This window comes from Phyllopteryx taeniolatus, chromosome 6, assembly GCF_024500385.1.
Source record: "Phyllopteryx taeniolatus isolate TA_2022b chromosome 6, UOR_Ptae_1.2, whole genome shotgun sequence".
In the NCBI taxonomy this organism is placed as follows: Eukaryota; Metazoa; Chordata; class Actinopteri; order Syngnathiformes; family Syngnathidae; genus Phyllopteryx; species Phyllopteryx taeniolatus.
In genome coordinates, this window is record NC_084507.1 from 28,779,755 (window position 1) to 28,798,512 (window position 18,758).

An 18,758-nucleotide genomic window follows, 5' to 3' on the forward strand; every position below is an offset into this window, starting at 1 on the left:
GCTCCCTACCTCAATGTCACCTTCGTCGTCACTCTACAGACATGAGGGAGGGGAGAAACAAAGGCCTTGAGAGGTCAAGCGGGAGCTTCCAAAGACAAGGTTACGCTAACGAATAGGCTATTTGTAAGACAGTAAGACAAATGTGCCTCAAAAAAATTGAGGCACTAAATTTAAACCACTAAATTGAAGTCCACAAATGCATTTTGATTTGAACACCGTAAATGCACATGGGCTTGTTATTCCTCCTACAGGAACGCCTAAAGTTCCAAGTTTGAATTGGGGCCCCTTTAGAGACATTCTCAGGTTTTAATTTTAAGGGATTCTAACCGTAGCGCGAGTTGTTTGCTCTGGCCTTTTAAAGCCGACTGAAGCGACACATCGGAGGAGACGGACGGCAACCCCCGGAATGTCGTTACAGTAACACAGATGTGAGGACCTTGCTGATGTAATCACAAAGGCCTCTTAAACACTGACCAACATTTTCAACCTAAATTCCAACATTTGTTCCATAAATTGTATTCATTTATTCTCAACAGTCTATTCTCGTCATTTCATCGCGTTTCTCTTGGAGGCACTGCTTCCAGTAGCTTGTGTGGATGTTAGATGTTTTTGTCCAATCGGATTTCAGCCGACATGTGCTGCCCTGTCGAACGGCCTTCAGAATCTATTGGGCTGGCCAATGTAACTTAAACTTTTAGCTCCAAATCAGATTTCCAATTTGTCCTCAAAAGGCCAGCCGGGGCCAGCGAGCTGGCACTCGATGACGTCGGCATTTTTCCATCTGCTGATTGCTTGGCCAAAGCAAAACCAGGTCCAGGGTCCACTTACATCTGTGATCATTTTTCCTCTGGTCTTGTTCCTCTCACGATGGTTGGCCCTCTTCTGTTTCTGCTGGAGCACACGCTCCCTGGTTGTGCGGTATTCCAGCGCAAATTCACTGAGGATCTTGCTAAAGCGATGAATGCTGACGTCGCGGACGCCGTATATCGGATGGCCCAGAAACAACAGGAAGGCGTGAAATCTGCAGGAAAAACATCACAGACGCACAAAAAACCTAAACAAACAACAACAAAAATGGGTGCAGATAAGCACCCATACGACCAACGCACACCTGTTGATTATCCTCCTGTGTACGATCTTCAGAATGATAATCCTTTCCGCGCAGTCTTTGAGGAAGTCGGACATTTTCTGTTTCAGTGCAGGTTTCATCTCGTGCTTGGCGATGACCTTGAGGTGATCCCACGATGCTTTGCACCTTCGCTCCATCTGAGCCAGATTGTCTTGAAGCTGGTCAAAGTCCACCTGGCAAAGAACAGCACAGGTCACGGCGGATCTCTAGGGGCGGACCCTTGACAAGCAAGCACAGCTGACTCTCGGAACTGGAACGGAATTTAATATTTGGAGGAAGTGTGCAAAATGAAGCCAAATCCAGATCAGCTATGCTTGTCTCGGTTTGTGCCAGTTGGGTTTTCTCTCTCTGAATCTATATATCTGTATAGCTATCCATCTGTCCGTCCATCTAGCTATCTGTCATCCATCGAGATTATCTATCCGTCTGTCTGCCCATTTGTCCGTCCCTCTATCTCAGATGAACCTGGAGTGGAAAATGGTAACGATGATAGAACCAAAACTGGAAGATGTCACCAAAAGGTTCCACTGTTAACCACAGTAACTTGTATATCATCTTTGAAAATCTTTTGCTTTCATCGTCATTTTCCAAATGTTACCATTAAAAGTTTTACGTTGGTGACAATTCATCCGCTAAACAAACAGGCCGCCTGGAATAAGATAGCGTTCGACTTCCGAGGGTCTGAATGTCAAATTATTCCCACCTTGGTGAGGCGGGTGACGGCGCCAATCTCGGAGTAGAGATCGGAGCTGTCTGGAAACTTCTCCACCACGATGGCGCAGGTGTGGTGCAGCAGGGACTGCTTATGGACCGTGTCCTTGACTTCGGGGACTTTCTCGAGGTAACTCAGCTCGAAGCCTTTGGCCTGGAGGAGCGAGGAAACACAGAAGCACACTCAGAGAGGAGGAAGAAGAGGAGGGCGGGGGGCACATTCTGACAGGAACAATCCAGAGGCCCAACAAGAGCACCAAATTGCAGCGCATTTCCTCTCTGGCACGAGCACAGAAAGGCTCTCAAAGCGTGCCAAGAAGATATGTAGCTTCATTAGCTTGCGATTATCAGGAACCACAATCTACTTCCAAACCGACGGATTTCTGCGCTGGCCGCAGCGGAGCGCAAGCCAGCACATAGCATGAAAGACGCAAACACAATCTCCTTCGTTCCTCTGCCAGCTTTAAATGTCAAACTGAAAAAAATCAAATTCCAGATTCCATTATTTATGGGAACTGCCTGTTTTGATGCAGATGACTTGTACTTTCCCTTGCGTGTTCGTCCCTCATAGACTTATTGGTAGAATCGCTTAGCAGAGATGCAGATGCGTGTTCCTCCACACCCTGGCTTCCAGAAAATACACAATCCCTCAAATATTGTTTTCTTTCTTTCTTTCCCACACATTGTGCCAGTGTCGTTCTGACCAGTTAGAAGGACATCGGCCACAACGTTGGAAAACTGCAGACTGGCCGATCAACAATACACGAGCTTTCGCACACAAATAAAAACAAATATCAATACATATGCATAACATAGAATGCTAAGTACAGAGTCTCTGTTATTGAAATCCACCAGTGCAGGCAGTGAATGGGGCGCCAGATCACTGCCAACAGCCTCTGAAAATGTCCAGACTCTCGCCCGTTTCTTCCTTCACAATCATGCCATGCTTTTGTGGTTTAATAATACATTTATAATAAGAGTACAGTGTATTGTATGTGGAGCCTCAAAATAATTCTTCAGGAATGCCGGAGCTAAAATTCAAACGCAGAACTTCTCGACCACGATACAATTGCGTTGACCTCTCAGCACTAGTAACCACCCATTGCGTTTTAAGGTTACACAACTGTGCTGATGTAATCTCATTTTAACAACACATTTAAAAACTCATTACCGGGCTGTGTATAATTTAAAGATCATTAAAGTGAAAAATAACATTTTGCATTAATCCTGGCGTATTTTCAAAGTTAAGGTCACAAAACTACAATAAACACACCACAGATTGAGGGTTACTCACATTTGTGCCATTAAGGAAGTTGCCGATGGCTAACAGTGTGGTCAGGATGTTGCGGAGGGTTGTGTTTTTCTCGAGTTGGTCCATCCCTTCCTTAAGATCCTGGAGGGGCTCTGCAACTTCCTGCAAACACAAGAGCGCAGTACTTTAAGTTGGCATTTCCCATGTCCTTGTCATCCACTTTTACAACTCTCCTTAAATGACTCTTTAAAAAAGTAATTCCAGGAAGGCTGGAGATGTGATCTGAACCCAGAAATTCTGGGCTGTGCTAACCATTCCCCCACTGCGCTGCCCCATTAGGAAGACCTACCTGTAAAATCTAATTAGAAAGACGAGCTACATCAACAAATCTGCCTTTACAAAAATAATAATACTCAGTTTTGATTGACACTTCCAAAGAGGGATTTATTTAACCAGTAAGTTCCCACCACGGTGCCCTGGTGGCTAATACTTTACATACTTCAAATAATGTATCTTTATCGCTCTATCTTTGCAAGTGACATGTAGTAACAGACAGAACAAGTAAATGCTCTTCCACTAGAGGGCAGACGGTACAATTAACCTGTGTATCGATCATTATTTTAGTATACAGGACTTTTTGAGACATTTTTGTTTGGTGTTGTGTTTTTCTCGTGCAAAATATGTGCCTTGGCTCAATAAAGGTCGGTAAACGTGTTTATTATAGTGGTTGTAGTTTTAGTGCTCTTTTAAAAATTGTGTCACTTCAGCTTCACGAGTGGGAAAAACATTGTCAATATACTACATGTAAAAAGCAACAAAGGGCCACATTTTAGCAGATTTTAAAAGACTAATTACTGAGAGTAGCATACATTTTTTGTTTTTTTTTGCCACTGCCAAAGATATCAAAGAGCCCCAGCTTGCTCGTTTGACTTTGAATTGATCGTTCTTTTCTTTCATCTACTAACAGCTTCCACAACATGGGCAACAATACTCTGCACTTCCTGTATGAAGAACGCTAATATCAAGGGAGCGCCTGTATATTATATAAGTCTTTTAAGTATATTGGTACTTTGTTACAGCTGAAGTTTTCGTTAAAGTGCTCTCGAATGCAATTTAAGTGGAGAATGTGAACTGATGAACTTTATTTGCTGCTTCTGCTTTAACGGATGCACGTGCATACGATGAAATAAAGCGCAGACGCTGACCTTCTCAATAAGCTCATAGTCCATCTTGAAGGCCCAAAGCTGCAGACGGGCTGACAGCTCGCTGATGGAGGAGAGGATGAGGAGAAACTGCTCAGCGCTGCCCAAGGGAATATCGGGATTAAGCAGCTGAGCCTCTTGGATCCTCTGCTTCTCTTCCTCCGTGGGGATCATGGTCAGGATTTTCTAGGAGGAGATGAGATGACAGAGTGGGGGGCGGGGGACGGGAGGTGGGTCGTTGATCAAGTCATCATCGCCTTGTTTTCACAAAACACGACTGGAGGTAAACCGTAGAGCAGGAGAGGACACAAATTTTTCCAGCGCTGTTTATCTTAGATGTTTCCAGATTTCCAGGAAACGTGCGTGATGTGTGAACTTTCAACCTTTTTATCTAGCTTGGGAAAAAAATTAATAAATCCTAAAGGCAAAAGGTGAACAGGAACTCCTCATGGAGAGTGATCCTTCTAAGTCTTACATAATACTAAAGGGACACAACATTCATCATTATCCGCTGATGTCTTTCACATCATTTTCAAGAGCTGGTTGACATTTTAATCGTCACGGTGATTAATTACACGCCGTCAGACAGACGTAAGCTATGTCAACATTGTAAACTATCACATCTACACGAGATGAATCTTCTTTTTTTGGAGCTCCAACTGCGCATTTTTGGTGCGTTGCCGCCGCATCAGTGGAGAAAAAATTAAAAACGCCTTTTTAACTGGATGGGATTTCTCCAGACACTTCAAATTTGGACGTGCGTCATCCTTACCTCAATGCCTTCTTTGTTCAGTGCGTACTCATCAAAGTTGAGGATGGCGGTCTTGATGGTACGAGGAGGCGGTAAGACAGTTAGACCGATGTTTATGGCGTTGCTGCGTTTGGAGTCCAGGACTATGATTTCTTGTCGTTTGCCATCAACTGCTGCTTTCTAGGAGACACAGCACAAGTCAGCCATCCCACTGAACGAGGGTTAGTTAAAAATGTTTAACTAGGTCTAATTCATTCCTTTCAAGCAGCTCATTTGCATTTCTTTTTTGTTTTGTGCACATTTGTTTTCCGTTATTATTTGTCCATGCAAACGTGAACAGTTTGTGTTGATTTTTTTTTGTTTTATAAAAAATATAAACATAGATTAATAATATACAGTATACTAATATTAATAATGTAGTGTAAGGAAATATTGCATTCCTATTAAGTATTATAAATTCAAAATATTTTTTGTTTTAATAACATGTTTCAAAACGGTTTATTACTGTATCACACTCAATTCCATTTTTAGAATTCCATCCATTTTCGATACTGCTTATTCTGTTCAGGGTTCACACATTACAGACGAATCAGCACTTACACACACATCCACACCATCACTGAGAGGGAAGTGAACCCACACATTTTCACATCATATCGTCTAGTTTGAGAAGGGTGCACTGTTGTGGTATCACTTATACTGATGTGGTTTCCTGGTACTAAATACAGTTACGTAGTAAGGCTTAATGCACTGTATGTACCTTGGTAACAGGGAGCTCCTTGGATTTGGACTCAAACAGCTGCTCCAGCTTGGATGTGTCCAGTTTAAGTGGCTCTAGTTTGGACCACAGGGACTCCTTACAGAACTTATGACTCTTACACTGCCATTCCACGGGGCGCAACTCATTCCAGAAGAGCCGAATGGTCTTCTTCTTCTTGAGAAAAAGAGGAACTTCCCCCCGATTCAGCTGAGGGGACGGAGGGGGCACGAAGGGCATTTTGCCAAGGACGGGAGGAGGCGGGGGGCACCCAAACAGGGGCGGGGGTGGCGGTAGAGCAGCATTGCACGGCAGAGGAGGCGGCGGGGGCGGCGCCGGCGGGACAAGATCACCAGACCCCATCACGTTGTCCATGTCTAAAATATCCACGTCATCCTCATCCCGCAGGTCTGTGAAATCCATTTCCTTGATGCGCAGCTCCCTGGGCGTGGCCATGAGCTGGTCCCAGATTTGGTCCGATTCTTTCTTCTGGGCTGACGGGATGATGCCGGAGGATTTGTCACTCAGAGCGCGCTGTGGCTCCTTTGACGACTCCGCTTCAACAGGAGAAGTCAGACCTTTGACCAAATCACTGAATCTCTCCGCCACTGCCCGTACACTGCCCACCTCCGTTTTCTTCACATTTTCTTCTCTGGCTTGCCTGTGAGCCTCCAACGTGGAGATCCTGCTGGCCAAAGTCGCCACAGAGGGGTCAGCCACCTCTGAGTCCTTTTCACATTTACATTGAGTTTCTTTCTCCCCGTCTCCTCCTGTGTTGTCCTCCCCCTTGTTGGATGTGTGAGCGTAGAGCATGTCCAGCATGAAGCGCTGGCTGTTGAGGACGTCCTTCTCTTCTTGGTCTTCGATGCACTGACTCCACTGGCCTGTTGGGAGGAAAACGTGCGATGAACACATGCTCCGCGTGTCTCGACATCGGCGGTGGGCAAATTATGACCTGCGGCCTACATACGAACGGCGCGCTCCGTTCTTAAATCCAGCTCAGCTAGCATTTACATTATTAAGAGTCTTGTAATACAGTTAAAAAAAAAAAAAAAAAGAGCTATAAACAAATTTCAAGTGCCATAAATACGATAAAAACATGTATTTAAATGGAGTATTTCTGTATTGCGGATTTCACTTATAGGAGGCGTGGTCTGGAACGTAACCCCCGGGATTTTTGTTGCATTCATTTAGCTGTTTTTCCCCCCACTTAAAATTTAAAATGTAAAAGTATTCATTCTTTGAAATTAGTTTTATGTCATTATTTCTTTAATTTTGTATCATGAAATACTTGCTTAATTAATCACAATTGATGATCAAGAATACATCTCATCTTACTAAATAATTTGCTAATTGTTTTATACGATTACGTAATTAAATGAAAAAAATGCAAAAATTAACACGTATATTTATAAACAATAAAATGCTTTTAATGTTAGACTAAATGATAGTATTTTACATATTTCACATACATCTGTCCCCTTTTAAAAATCAAACGTGGCCGTTGAGCACAAACGTTTGCCTAGCGCTGCCCTGAATAAAAATAAATAAAGCTTCAAATAATACCTGTTTCAATGTCATTTTTGACTTTTTCCTCGCGCTCCTCCCTCTCCAGAGTGCTGCTGGTGGAGGAGATGCTGGATGCCGAGCAGTTGTCCTTCTCGTTCACTTCCTCGTTCTGTCTCTCCTTCTCGCTCAGCACGATACTTTCCTCCACATCCCTCTCTATCGTCTGAACCCGCTCACAAACCTCCTGTGATTCCACATCCTCCACATCCACGACCACCGCGACACTAGCTGCCTGGGCTTCATCAGATACTTCCACTCCGTCAGCCCCTTCCACCACGTCCACCTGCTCTTCGACTTCCCTTCCGGTCTCACACTCTTCTTGCTCCTCAAGCTTCCCTTCTTCCAGCCTCTCTTCATTCCCCACTCCCCCCTCCTTACACCCCTCTGGCTCTAAAACTACATTCTGAACCGGTTGAACGTCAGAAAGATCCTCCATGTCTGCTGGCGGCTCTTTTGCAGCCATATTTGGTTGCGAAGGAGATGAGGGACAAAGTTCTGATCCCGTTAACTCTGATGCCGGACTTTTTGTTCCTGTGGGAGAGTCGGGTTTTGACTCGGGGATGGGCTCATTTCCTGCGAGAGATTCTGAAATGAGAGGGAAAAAAAAGAAGCAAAAAATGTGAATTTATAAAAGTACAGATATTGCACCGTTGATACTTTTCAGAAACAGTGTAGCTTCATTCTTGAGTTGTGTGGAACGCTAGCATAGGACCATGACGTAGACTACTCAATATCTGGTGGATTTTCCACGTATTGCAAGACCTTCAGCATAAAAAAAAAAAACGACCAAATTTTAAAATGGCCAAATTTCCAAAAATCCTTCGTAGAGTCAACAAAAGGAATCAAATTGTAAACCACAAGGACTAGGAGGATCAGTTTTCCGGCAAAGGGCATTTACCTGACGTCTGCTGAGCACTGGGCGCCTTGTCTTGCTGTGAGGCGACGGGCGAAGTGGTGACACAGCGGGACGCCGAGCGGACGGCGGGGTTGGAACTCAAACACAGCGTGATCTCCGTGCGGCCTCTTACGGGCACCCTGGGCCGCTCTCGCTCAAACTCCTCCGCCGCTAGCCTCTCCACGGCCTTGTACCTGCCACGGCAAACAGCATAAAGCTCAATTATCAGGATGATATGTCGGCGTTCTGAATTAGCGACCACACAAATTCATTTTCTGTGACTAACGGGACTGTCACAACTGGCATGACTTTGTCAGCGAAATGGTATGAGCACTATGCAAGTAAATAAAAAAGGGAGACTATTTTGTATCCAGTTCTTTTTCTCTGTTGTGTCTAGTTGACAAATATAATAATTGACAGTACATTTTTACTTTTGTACATTTAATAGTCTGTACTTTTCGTTTTACTTAAATAAATAGCGGAGTTAAATCTGTACTTCCAGTTTCATCACTCTTTTTGTACACACGCGTATTTTCTACTTAACTACAGAGTGTGAATCCTTTTGCCACCTCTGAACAGAACAGACATTTTCCACTTTAGAGGGGTGAAGTGGCCGACGGCGGAACGATGAGTTTCCTGGCTTTCAAAGCACCTGAGCCACATCCATGCCAAAGACAATTACACACTTGTCCAGTTAACTTCGGGATATCTTAATGGTAAACAGGCCTACGGGGGCCCTGGCAGGTAGAATTCAGCCTGTGGGGCTCTGTGAAACTCACTTTCCATTTGCGCTCCCCTTTGAATTAAAGCCTGACAAGATTTCTATTTTTAAATCAATCCTTACAACGGTAACAATACTGCGAGTTAATGTAAACCAAGGTGTGCCATATAAAACCCACCTTTCTTCTCTGGCTTGTCTTGCTTCTTCCCTTTTGTCGACATAGTCTCGACTGAGATAGACAAAGCAAGAATTATCGCCTGGATTCCCAATATGATGAGACTGCTGTGTGTTTTGCAAGGTGAGACTGACTTGTAGCGGTCCCTCTCCTCCCTTTCGATCCTCTGCAGACGCTCCTCTCGTTCCACGCGCCTCCTCTCGCGTTCTGCAGCCAGAGACTCCTGATGCTGCCTGTACGAGGAGCTCAGCAAACCTCCTAAAGCCGGTCTGCAACGACAAAATATCAAGATACAATATTCAAATGATGGCTTTGTTGATAAGTTCATATAAAGCACATTATCATCCCTGCCAACCTGTCAGTTTTAGACTCTGGTGTGCAGGTTGCCGTACTAGTGAATCGATGGCTGGGTGACGTTGGAGTCTGATGTGGAGCTCCGTTGGAAGTAACGCTGCAAACACAAGACGCAATTCATTCTCGGATACAATTTCGTGTTTTCAACCTACAGTGAACCTCAACTACTCGCTGGGGATAGGGAACGAGCCCTGTAATTGACACCCCCTTAAAAAAAGGCTCATAAAGAAACTCCTCAATGTACATCAACATAGTTCCTCGGCACTAAGATGCCACAAGATGACGGCAGAGGACTATTGCTGTCTAAATGAAACTCCTCAACTCACTTCAACATAGTATATTGACACCAAGACACCACACGATGGCGGCAAAAGCCCTATTTTTGTCCAGATGAAACTGCTCAACTCACTTTGACATAGTTCCGCGGCAACAATAGGGAGCTAAATTAATACTTCTATTGCTTTGACCTCAGCACTAAAACAGAGAATAGTTGAATTTTAGCAAACAACTGAAAACAGCAAGAACAACAAACAAAAACAAAAAAATAAATAAAATCCACAAATAAGTGAGTTCAGGATTGCTGACCTGAAAATATGAGGGGGTTCACTGTATTGCTACAATATTGATTATGTCCACTCTTAAAAGTTAAAATCAGCAACTTTTAACACAACACAACCTTAGATAGGAGTAAGGAGGAATATTTGCAAGATTGGGAGCGTAGCAACAAAGTGCGAGTGTAAAAGTCCAATAAAACGTTTGGCAAAACAAGCAAGCAGAAATGGCAGCAAAGCCAATAATAAAAACAGAAACATAAACCATTCCCTTTTGATTTAGTGACAAGGTTCACTTTCTACAGCAAAGCCTCGTTCAAGTATGACTGCTTTTACCTTTCAGCCCAGCAGATCTTTCTAAGCGTGTTAGATGGTTCTGTCACACTGAAGATCGAAGAAAGCATGAAACAAAGAAGTGTCAAAAGTTGTAAATTTCACGCACAAAAGAAGTCGATGGAGGCAGCACGCGTACAAGGTCAAATTTGTGTCCATTAGAAATGATGAGGGAAAATTAGGGACGACACACATTTTCTTATGATGTGTTCGAAGTGGGCAACTGTATATTTTTAGACTACTGTACTGTATTTTCTTCTAATATTATGGCCTTTTGGCGAATTTGGTCATTTTTCTCATAAATTGCAATGTGATTATTGTACAGTTTCACTGTAATATTATGATATTTTCCCCCCATAAAATTACAATTTTGTTTTTGTAAAGATACTACTTTTTTCCTAAAAATATACAACTTTATTCTTTTTAAAATTACCACATTGTTTTCCTTCATTCAAGTACTTTAGCCTCGTCGTATTTTTTATTTTAATCCTATTGTCACAACTTAATTCCCGTAATTCCCACAGTAATATTATTTTCTTTTAATACGATTAAGTATACAGCAAACGTTCGACTCAACCCCATTTCTCTTCCAAACTTCGTGACCAGTGACGAGCTAGACTGTGACTCACATGAAAAATCCCTTAATTCTTCGAATATAATTGTTGACTTGTCTTGCGTTAACGGTGGGTTGGATCAAAAATGAAAGACAGATGAGTGATAAAAATCTCAAAATAACTGTTTCCAGCAATTGAGAAAAGAAAGTAACGACAACTTTTTTTCCCCTTCCTTTCCCTTTAACCACATCTTTGGGGTTGTCAGACAAATTGTGGTGGGAAAGGAGGTGTTTTTGTAACAGTGGTGGAAAATCACAGCATTGACGGAGGCAGGAAGGAACAAAAAAAGGAGCAGAATTACCATCGATTGAATCGACAATTAAAAAGCTACTGTGCGTAGACATCCGGGATGGGGTTGGTTATGCGTTTTGGGTATTTGGGATACACTTTAGACTAAAAGTGTTGTGCTGAGAGGACTTTGCTAAGCTGCTATACTTCTGCTCGTTTGCCAAATGGGAAGTACTGCAAAGGCAAAGGGAAGAATGGGTTGCATCCCGTCTAGGACTAAGTTAGCCTACAATACCTGTGCTCGTCCTGCCTAGAGGACTCAGTGACTGGATGACTTTCATCATCTGCCTCCTCCTCCACCTCCTCCTCCTCCTCCTCTGCATCATCCTCCTCCTCCTCTTCCTCCTCTCCTTCCTCCTCCTCATCTCTGTGGTAGGGGACGGTTTGGGGTTTGAAAGGAGGGAAGGGAGGATGTAGGAACAAGAAGCGCCACAGAGGCAAAGTTGAAAGACACGGAAGCAGACACAAACAGTGACAAATATCAGTGTTTCCCATGTTAAAAAAACAAAATTCACCTCTGGAAGCCATTAAATCCAAAATACGTGTATGTAAACACACAAAAATACAGTTTATCAGGTGAAATTGTGTGCCTTGTGTTTGTGTTCATTCATCTTAAAACAGACTAAAAGCGAATTAGGAATGCTAGTGCCTTGATTTAGGATTACTCTTGTAATTTTGTGGGAAACACCGAACACAGACATGCAGCAAGCAAGTAGTTACTAGTGCAGATGACAGAGAAACAGGTGCCCGACAAGAATGTTAGTTAGCGGGTTATCATTTAAACCCTGTGACCTAATACTGAACGTGTACATTTATTTTCGATTTTTTTTGTAGTCCATTCCCTGGGATGCTGAGCAAAAGTATTCATTTGGTAGAAAAGCTATTCATATTCACATAAAACTGAAAACAATGCAGAGAGTGTTTTATTTGAGTTTGTTTGTCCATTTGTTTGTTAGCTAACAGGCAACTTCCTGGTTAATCGCTGATTAAGAGTATACATACAGCGGGTGCCCGTATGAATCGGAGGGCTCGCAAGGTTCCAATGGTTCCATATTGACTCATATGGTAAAATCCAAATTATCACCAAAATGAATTGAAATATGATTGGTTGTTCAAAGTGTTGTGGTTTTGTACTCATTTGCGTACAAGTGCTATGTTCTATGAGTTCATGTTTTACAAGTCATATTGACTATTGTGAAAATGGTTCACTATAAAAAACAAAAAAAACAAAGCGTGTAGTTAACTATGACTTTTGCACACCACTGTAAATGTCGGAACACATGTATGTAAAATATATTTATGATGCATGTACAGTAAAGTCGAGTTAAATGTTTTGATTTGGAGGTACACTAATTTGGATTTTTTTTTTCTTTATGATCTCATCCCCGTGTGGACTGATATAGCAAAAGACTAGAGGTTACACATAGAATAAATAGATAGAATGGCGCATACAGGAGTAGGCCAAATGCGTCCTCTAGGTGGCGGTACTGTTTGATGACTTGAATGACAGTCAAAGGAACCAAATGGAAACATAACCTTCTGCCTTGAGCATTGATGCGGAACACAGATGGAAATACAACATCCTTAGCGGAGGTAAAAATGGAAAGACAGAGGGGGTATTTACAGGTATGTCAAATATTATTAAGTAAACAATCTGTTTGCGATTGGGACCGAGGAGAAGGCGATTCGTTGCAAATGATGGGAGCGTGAACGTCTGCGGGAGATATGCTCAGTGTTATTTCCTGTTCTACCTCCTCACACGTGAGTCTCGTTGCCCGTTTGCTATTTAGATCCATCGCTCGCACGGGCCTTCTGGCTTTCATTAACAAAATGGAAAAATGTTGATCTTCAAAGAATTTCCTGTAGTGGGCAGGTATCACATGACCGGCCAGACCTGGGAGCTACCAGAAGGTTTAATTGGTGTGCTATTTCAAAACCTGGCGAGGATGTGATGCATTAAGGGTGGCAGCGATCAGGTGATAGTTTAAAAAGGAGGCGCAAGACCTGAAATACGAATGCACAGATTGAAATGTGAACCTATTTTTGTTTGGTGACTGGTACTAACTCAAAAAAGGCAACAGGGAAGAACAGCCTTGGTTTTACAGAAAAGAGTCTGAGCAACATTATCATAAAACAACAGTGCAATTTGGTTTTGTTTCACCACTTCCCTGTGACCGTGCCATAAAACATTTATAGTGCAGAAAATAAAATAAAAAAAATCAATCTTTTATAATTGACGACATTGTGTAGCAGAATTCCATCCATCTATTTTTTTTTACACTACTTATCCTGTTCAGGGTCAGGGAGCAGCAATCCAATTGTAAAGTTAATGAGACTAAATGAACATGTCCTGAATTACTATACAGCAACGGCGACGCTAGACCTATTTTAGGGGGGGGGCTGAAGACCCCACTAAAAACTTCTCAGGCCCCCTCCGCCCCAAATATTTACAACCCCAATTCCAATGAAGTTGGGACGTTGTGTTAAACATAAATACAAACAGAATACAATGATTTGCAAATCATGTTCAACCTATATTTAATTGAATACACTACAAAGACAAGATATTTAATGTTCAAACTGATCAACTTGATTGTTTTTAGCAAATAATCATTAACTTTTATTTATTTATTTTATGGCTGCAACACGTTCCAAAAAAGCTGGGACAGGGTCATGTTTACCACTGTTACATCACCTTTTCTCTTAACAACATTCAATAAACATTTGGGAACGGAGGACACTAATTGTTGAAGCTTTGTAGGTGGAATTCTTTCCCATTCTTGCTCGATGTACAGCTTCAGCTGTTCAACAGTCCAGGGTCTCCGTTGTCGTATTTTACACTTCATAATGCGCCACACATTTTCAATGGGAGACAGGTCTGGACTGCAGGCAGGCCAGTCAAGTACCCGCACTCTTTTACTACGAAGCCACGCTGTTGTAACACGTGCAGAATGTGGTTTGCCATTGTCTTGCTGAAATAAGCAGGGGCGTCCATGAAAAAGATGTTGCTTGGATGGCAGCATATGTTTCTCTAAAACCTGTATGTACCTTTCAGCATTAATGGGGCCTTCACAGATGTGTAAGTTACCCATACCATTGGCACTAACACAGCCCCATACCATCACAGATGCTGGCTTTTGAACTTTGCGTCCATAACAGTCCGGATGGTTCTTTTGCTCTTTGGCCCGGAGGACACGACGTCCACAATTTCCAAAAACTAATTGAAATGTAGACTCGTCGGCCCACAGAACACTTTTTCACTTTGCATCAGTCCCTCTTAGATGAGCTCGGGCCCAGAGAAGCCGGTGCCGTTTCTGGGTGTTGTTGATAAATGGCTTTTGCTTTGCATAGTAATGTTTTAAGTTGCACTTACGGATGTAGCGCCGAACTGTATTTACTGACATTGGTTTTTGAAGTGTTTGATGAGCATTCCTCAACTTTTTTGCCACCTGTCCCAGCTTTTTTGGAATGTGTTGCAGCCATAAAATAAATAAATAAAAGTTAAGGATTAGTTGCTAAAAACAATCAAGTTTATCAGTTTGAACATTAAATATCTTGTCTTTGTAGTGTATTCAATTAAATATAGGTTGAACATGATTTGCAAATCATTGTATTCTTTTTTTATTTATGTTTAACACAACGTCCCAACTTCATTGGAATTGGGGTTGTAGTATTATGTTTTAATGCAGAAGTTTTTTAATCTTAGCTGCCCTAAAACCAATCTTAAGCCCCCCTTAACTACATTTGTCTTTCCCCAAAATGCACCTCCTGTCATTCAGTGTACGAGCAAGTACATCGGCTTTACAATAGCATTGTATATGCTCCCTTTTCCCTCTGTGCTCCTCACCTTTCGCTGATGTCTTCAACATACTGGCCAGCGAAGGGCAGGTAGCTGCTCCCGTGAGCGTGAGGGCCGCAGGGCGACGCCGGCGCCGAGACGTGACCTCTGTTGTTTTGGAGAGAATGTCTGCGGCTGCGTCTTCTCTCCAGGCCCCGCCGCTCGTTGCTGCCGCCCGCGCTCGACCGCCGGCGCTCCTTCCTGCCGCTCGGAGGCAACTGCGTTTCATCGTCACCGTCCTCATGGCGGAGAGTCGTCTGGGGAACAATATGGCAGAAACAAGTCAACTTACTGTCACAATAACAGTCTAATAACATAATATAATAATAACTTTGCTTCAAGAGGGGCTTCCTGACCTCGTAGATGTTTAACTGCTCCACAAGGTCAAGGTCAGAACCCTTCCTGCTTCGGTGCCTCTTTGCCAAGGCCTCGATGCTCTGCTCCTCCAGACAGTCCACCATGTCGTAGTAAGAGTCTTGATCAGGCAGACCGGCCAGAGTCTGAAACAAGCACACACACGTATGAGCTGTATCAAAAATGCCAAAGTGGATGGAATGAGTGAAACCTGGGATCTGTGCGGAAAGATGTTAGATGAAGAAACGTTAAGGAATGAGAAGAAAATGAAAGTGCGGACACAATCAGTTGGAAATCGTATGGGGACACCTGACCATTACATCAACAGTGAGTCAGAGATCGAAGCAAATATGGACTTGAAGAAATAAAGCAGTCCTCTGCATATTGGTGCTTCACTCGCTTTGCTCATCAACACTGAAAAATAAGTACTTCATTTGAGGTAGCACAACTAAAGTGTTGTTAACTGATATAATGTCCACTCTTTTCCTTGAAAATAATCAAATGTGTTAGTTTAACACATTTTAATCATGTGCATCCGATGTACATGTTCGAATGAAGTAAATTCAAAAGACAGTGTATTTGCCTTTTGGTGCTGTTTCTGAAACACCCAACGCGCTCTCTAACTAGGAAAGTGGTACAGTAATCAAGGAAGTATGTTGAAGTGAGACATCTTGACAGAGAGACAAGCTTTGTATGTCATGGAGGTGTCAGGTCAACTTTATTTGCAGAGCCCTTAATCACCAAATATTCTCAAAGGGCTCCACAGGAGCTAAATTTGTACTCCTGGTGTTTTTTTTTCTTTTTCTTTCCAAAATCAAATCATCTGCAAGCCATTTATTTTCAAGGGCAATGTTGTCAGATGAGTTTGAAATAATAATAATAATAATAATAATAAATATGTTTTGGGATCATCATTTGTGGTATAGCTCAGGTTTCATTCCTGTAACACTTTGGAGAGATGTTGCAGTGCGTCCTGTTCCCCCAACTGATCTCGAACCCATTTGATGGGGTTGAGGTTAGGCCTCTCAAGTTCTTCCACACCAAACTCATCTAAGCACGTCTCTGTGTACATTGCTTTCCCCAAATTGGAAGCAATTGTATTGATCCGAATTCAGATTCATGGGCAACTAAGGGGCCTAGTTCAAAAGCGGATTGACGAATTCAATCTTAAGCGCTAAGAGGCCCACCGACCTTGTTAACGAGTGTCATTGCATACACCAGCAATTCGGTATCTACTCCATCCTTCTCGTCCAAGATCTCCATGATGTTCCCCCATAGTTTTGTGCCTGAAATAGTAAAATACAGACAGCAGATGGTAGTCATTGGAGAATCAGCCATGCATCCTTTTACTAAAGCGCTTGTCCTCACTGGTGTGCTGGAGCCTATCCCAGCTGTCTGAGGATGAGAGGCGGGGTACACCTTGCACTGGTTTCCAGTCAATCACAACCATTCACGCTTCCATTCATACCAATGGACATTTTCAAAACAGATGGAGTCTTTAATTAACCTAACATGAATGTTTTGAGAATATGTGGGAGGAAAACCCTTGACGAAAACCCGCACAAGCACAAGGAGAACATGCAAACTCCACACACGAGGGCCCGAGTGGAGATTTCAACCCTGAACCTCTCAACTGTGGCGCAGAAATTTGGCCTCTGATCAAACTTAGACTTTTTCGGGGGTCCACGGATCAGTAAGCGCATTTCAAGTTTTATTTATACTTTCAACATGTGGATCGAAATGAGATTATGATTTAACTCTACAATTGATCTAATTATGGGACGCATGCCTGTGCAATTAGTGACTTCACTGTAGAAAAACGATTGAAATAAGACTGTAGTAATTTGTCGTGATCCACTCTGTTATTGGTGTTCTGGTTTCGCTGGGTGTCGCTTTACCTCTTTTGGCATCCACAGCGTTGACGGCCTTAATGAACAGGGCGGCGTTCGACTCTGCGTACTCCACGAACACCAGCAGGAGCTTCAGGGCCGTTTTCACCACCAGACGGAACTGCGCAGCAAATCAAAAGCATCATTTATTTGAAAAAAGAAAATGTTCACAATCTTGGATCGACATATGTCCAGAAAAAAGTGATGTCCTCTTACAGAAGTGTTTCTTGTCTTGGGTGACTTGATAAAAGCCTTGCAGGAAATTGTGTTTGTGTATGTTAGTTTAAAACCTAAATAAAACCTAACATTATCCTATAGGATGCTAATTTAAGAGATGTTTAAATAAGGAAGATGTAGAAGTATAAATAGAAAGGCAATTATTGGATGAAAAAGATTAAAAAGACAACACATTGAAATATGTTCCAAAGGTTATCAAGGGGAGTTGGTCTCATAGCTGCTTTCTGTGTAACAATTTGGCCACTAGGGGGAGCTGAGTTGACTACAATAGCACGATGGTTGAAAGCGTCACAAATTTCAGAATGTACGACTTATGATCAGTCAGTGCACACATAGCTGTAGTAGAATCATGATAGAACGCCAGAGTCACACGTTGTTGTTGTTGTTTGCTTTTACCTTGGTTCCCACAAGGGTGTAGAGCCATTGGACAGTTGCATTATGGGCAATGAGGCCATTCATGCCATCCACAAACAACATTATCTGTCCCAGAGCTGGAAAGAGAGAAAACAAGACGAGATGGGGGAGAAGCGTTTGGTTAATCATCCATCCCGTGAAGTCTCGTTATTGTCTACTCCGTAAGAACCCGGTGTCACATCGGTCCTTCTCAAAACAAGTGAAACAACTGAGGAATTTCCAATGGTTTTACCATTAATTTCAGCAGGTTGTCTTGGCCTCTTTCCAAAGAACGAATCACAACACAAAAAACATCATTTTGAGAGTAAAATGTTGACATACAATGTAGCCGAGGGGTGGGCAAAGTACAGTACATCTCGACCGTTCATTCCTGTAATATTTGTTTCATTAACTCAGCGGATTTTCCCCTAAATTAGAATGTATTCATACTAATTTGCTTATTTTGTATTTATTTACCTCACTGAATATTTGCCTAGCTTAATTTATTTCGATTAAATAATTGGTTAATTAATTAAAATGAAGAAACTTTTTTTTTTTTTTTTTTTTTTAACTGGTCCATCAGTCTGTTTTAAAAATCAAATGTTATGTATCAAAAAATGAAAAGCACATCACAAACAGATGTGTATTGTTGTGAAAGGTGTTAATTATATTGCTGTGCCCCACACAGAAACTCGAGCTACTGTCCGGGAGAAACTTGAAAAAACAACTCGGCGCACTCATCCCT

The 18,758-nt window shown here is 42.4% G+C and overlaps 1 protein-coding gene across 3 annotated transcripts in view; it reads right to left on the reverse strand.

Annotated features, from left to right (window-relative positions):
* Positions 1-18,758, reverse strand: part of fhod3b (formin homology 2 domain containing 3b) — an 88,246-nt gene that overhangs the window by 3,441 nt on the left and 66,047 nt on the right. The window contains exons 6-25 of one of the 3 annotated variants that reach the window (XM_061775849.1): positions 18,017-18,111; positions 17,393-17,504; positions 16,686-16,780; positions 15,497-15,640; positions 15,150-15,397; positions 11,538-11,669; positions 10,404-10,451; positions 9,518-9,613; positions 9,297-9,431; positions 9,166-9,216; positions 8,270-8,460; positions 7,369-7,956; positions 5,806-6,686; positions 5,067-5,225; positions 4,298-4,480; positions 3,135-3,254; positions 1,833-1,994; positions 1,112-1,302; positions 829-1,021; positions 10-33 (exon numbers count right to left, since the gene is read on the reverse strand). In XM_061775849.1, the coding sequence (XP_061631833.1) occupies positions 10-33; positions 829-1,021; positions 1,112-1,302; positions 1,833-1,994; positions 3,135-3,254; positions 4,298-4,480; positions 5,067-5,225; positions 5,806-6,686; positions 7,369-7,956; positions 8,270-8,460; positions 9,166-9,216; positions 9,297-9,431; positions 9,518-9,613; positions 10,404-10,451; positions 11,538-11,669; positions 15,150-15,397; positions 15,497-15,640; positions 16,686-16,780; positions 17,393-17,504; positions 18,017-18,111 (3,848 nt within the window). The remainder of the gene's footprint in view (positions 1-9; positions 34-828; positions 1,022-1,111; positions 1,303-1,832; positions 1,995-3,134; positions 3,255-4,297; positions 4,481-5,066; positions 5,226-5,805; positions 6,687-7,368; positions 7,957-8,269; positions 8,461-9,165; positions 9,217-9,296; positions 9,432-9,517; positions 9,614-10,403; positions 10,452-11,537; positions 11,670-15,149; positions 15,398-15,496; positions 15,641-16,685; positions 16,781-17,392; positions 17,505-18,016; positions 18,112-18,758) is intronic. The other 2 variants (XM_061775850.1, XM_061775851.1) reach the window with 2 other exon arrangements.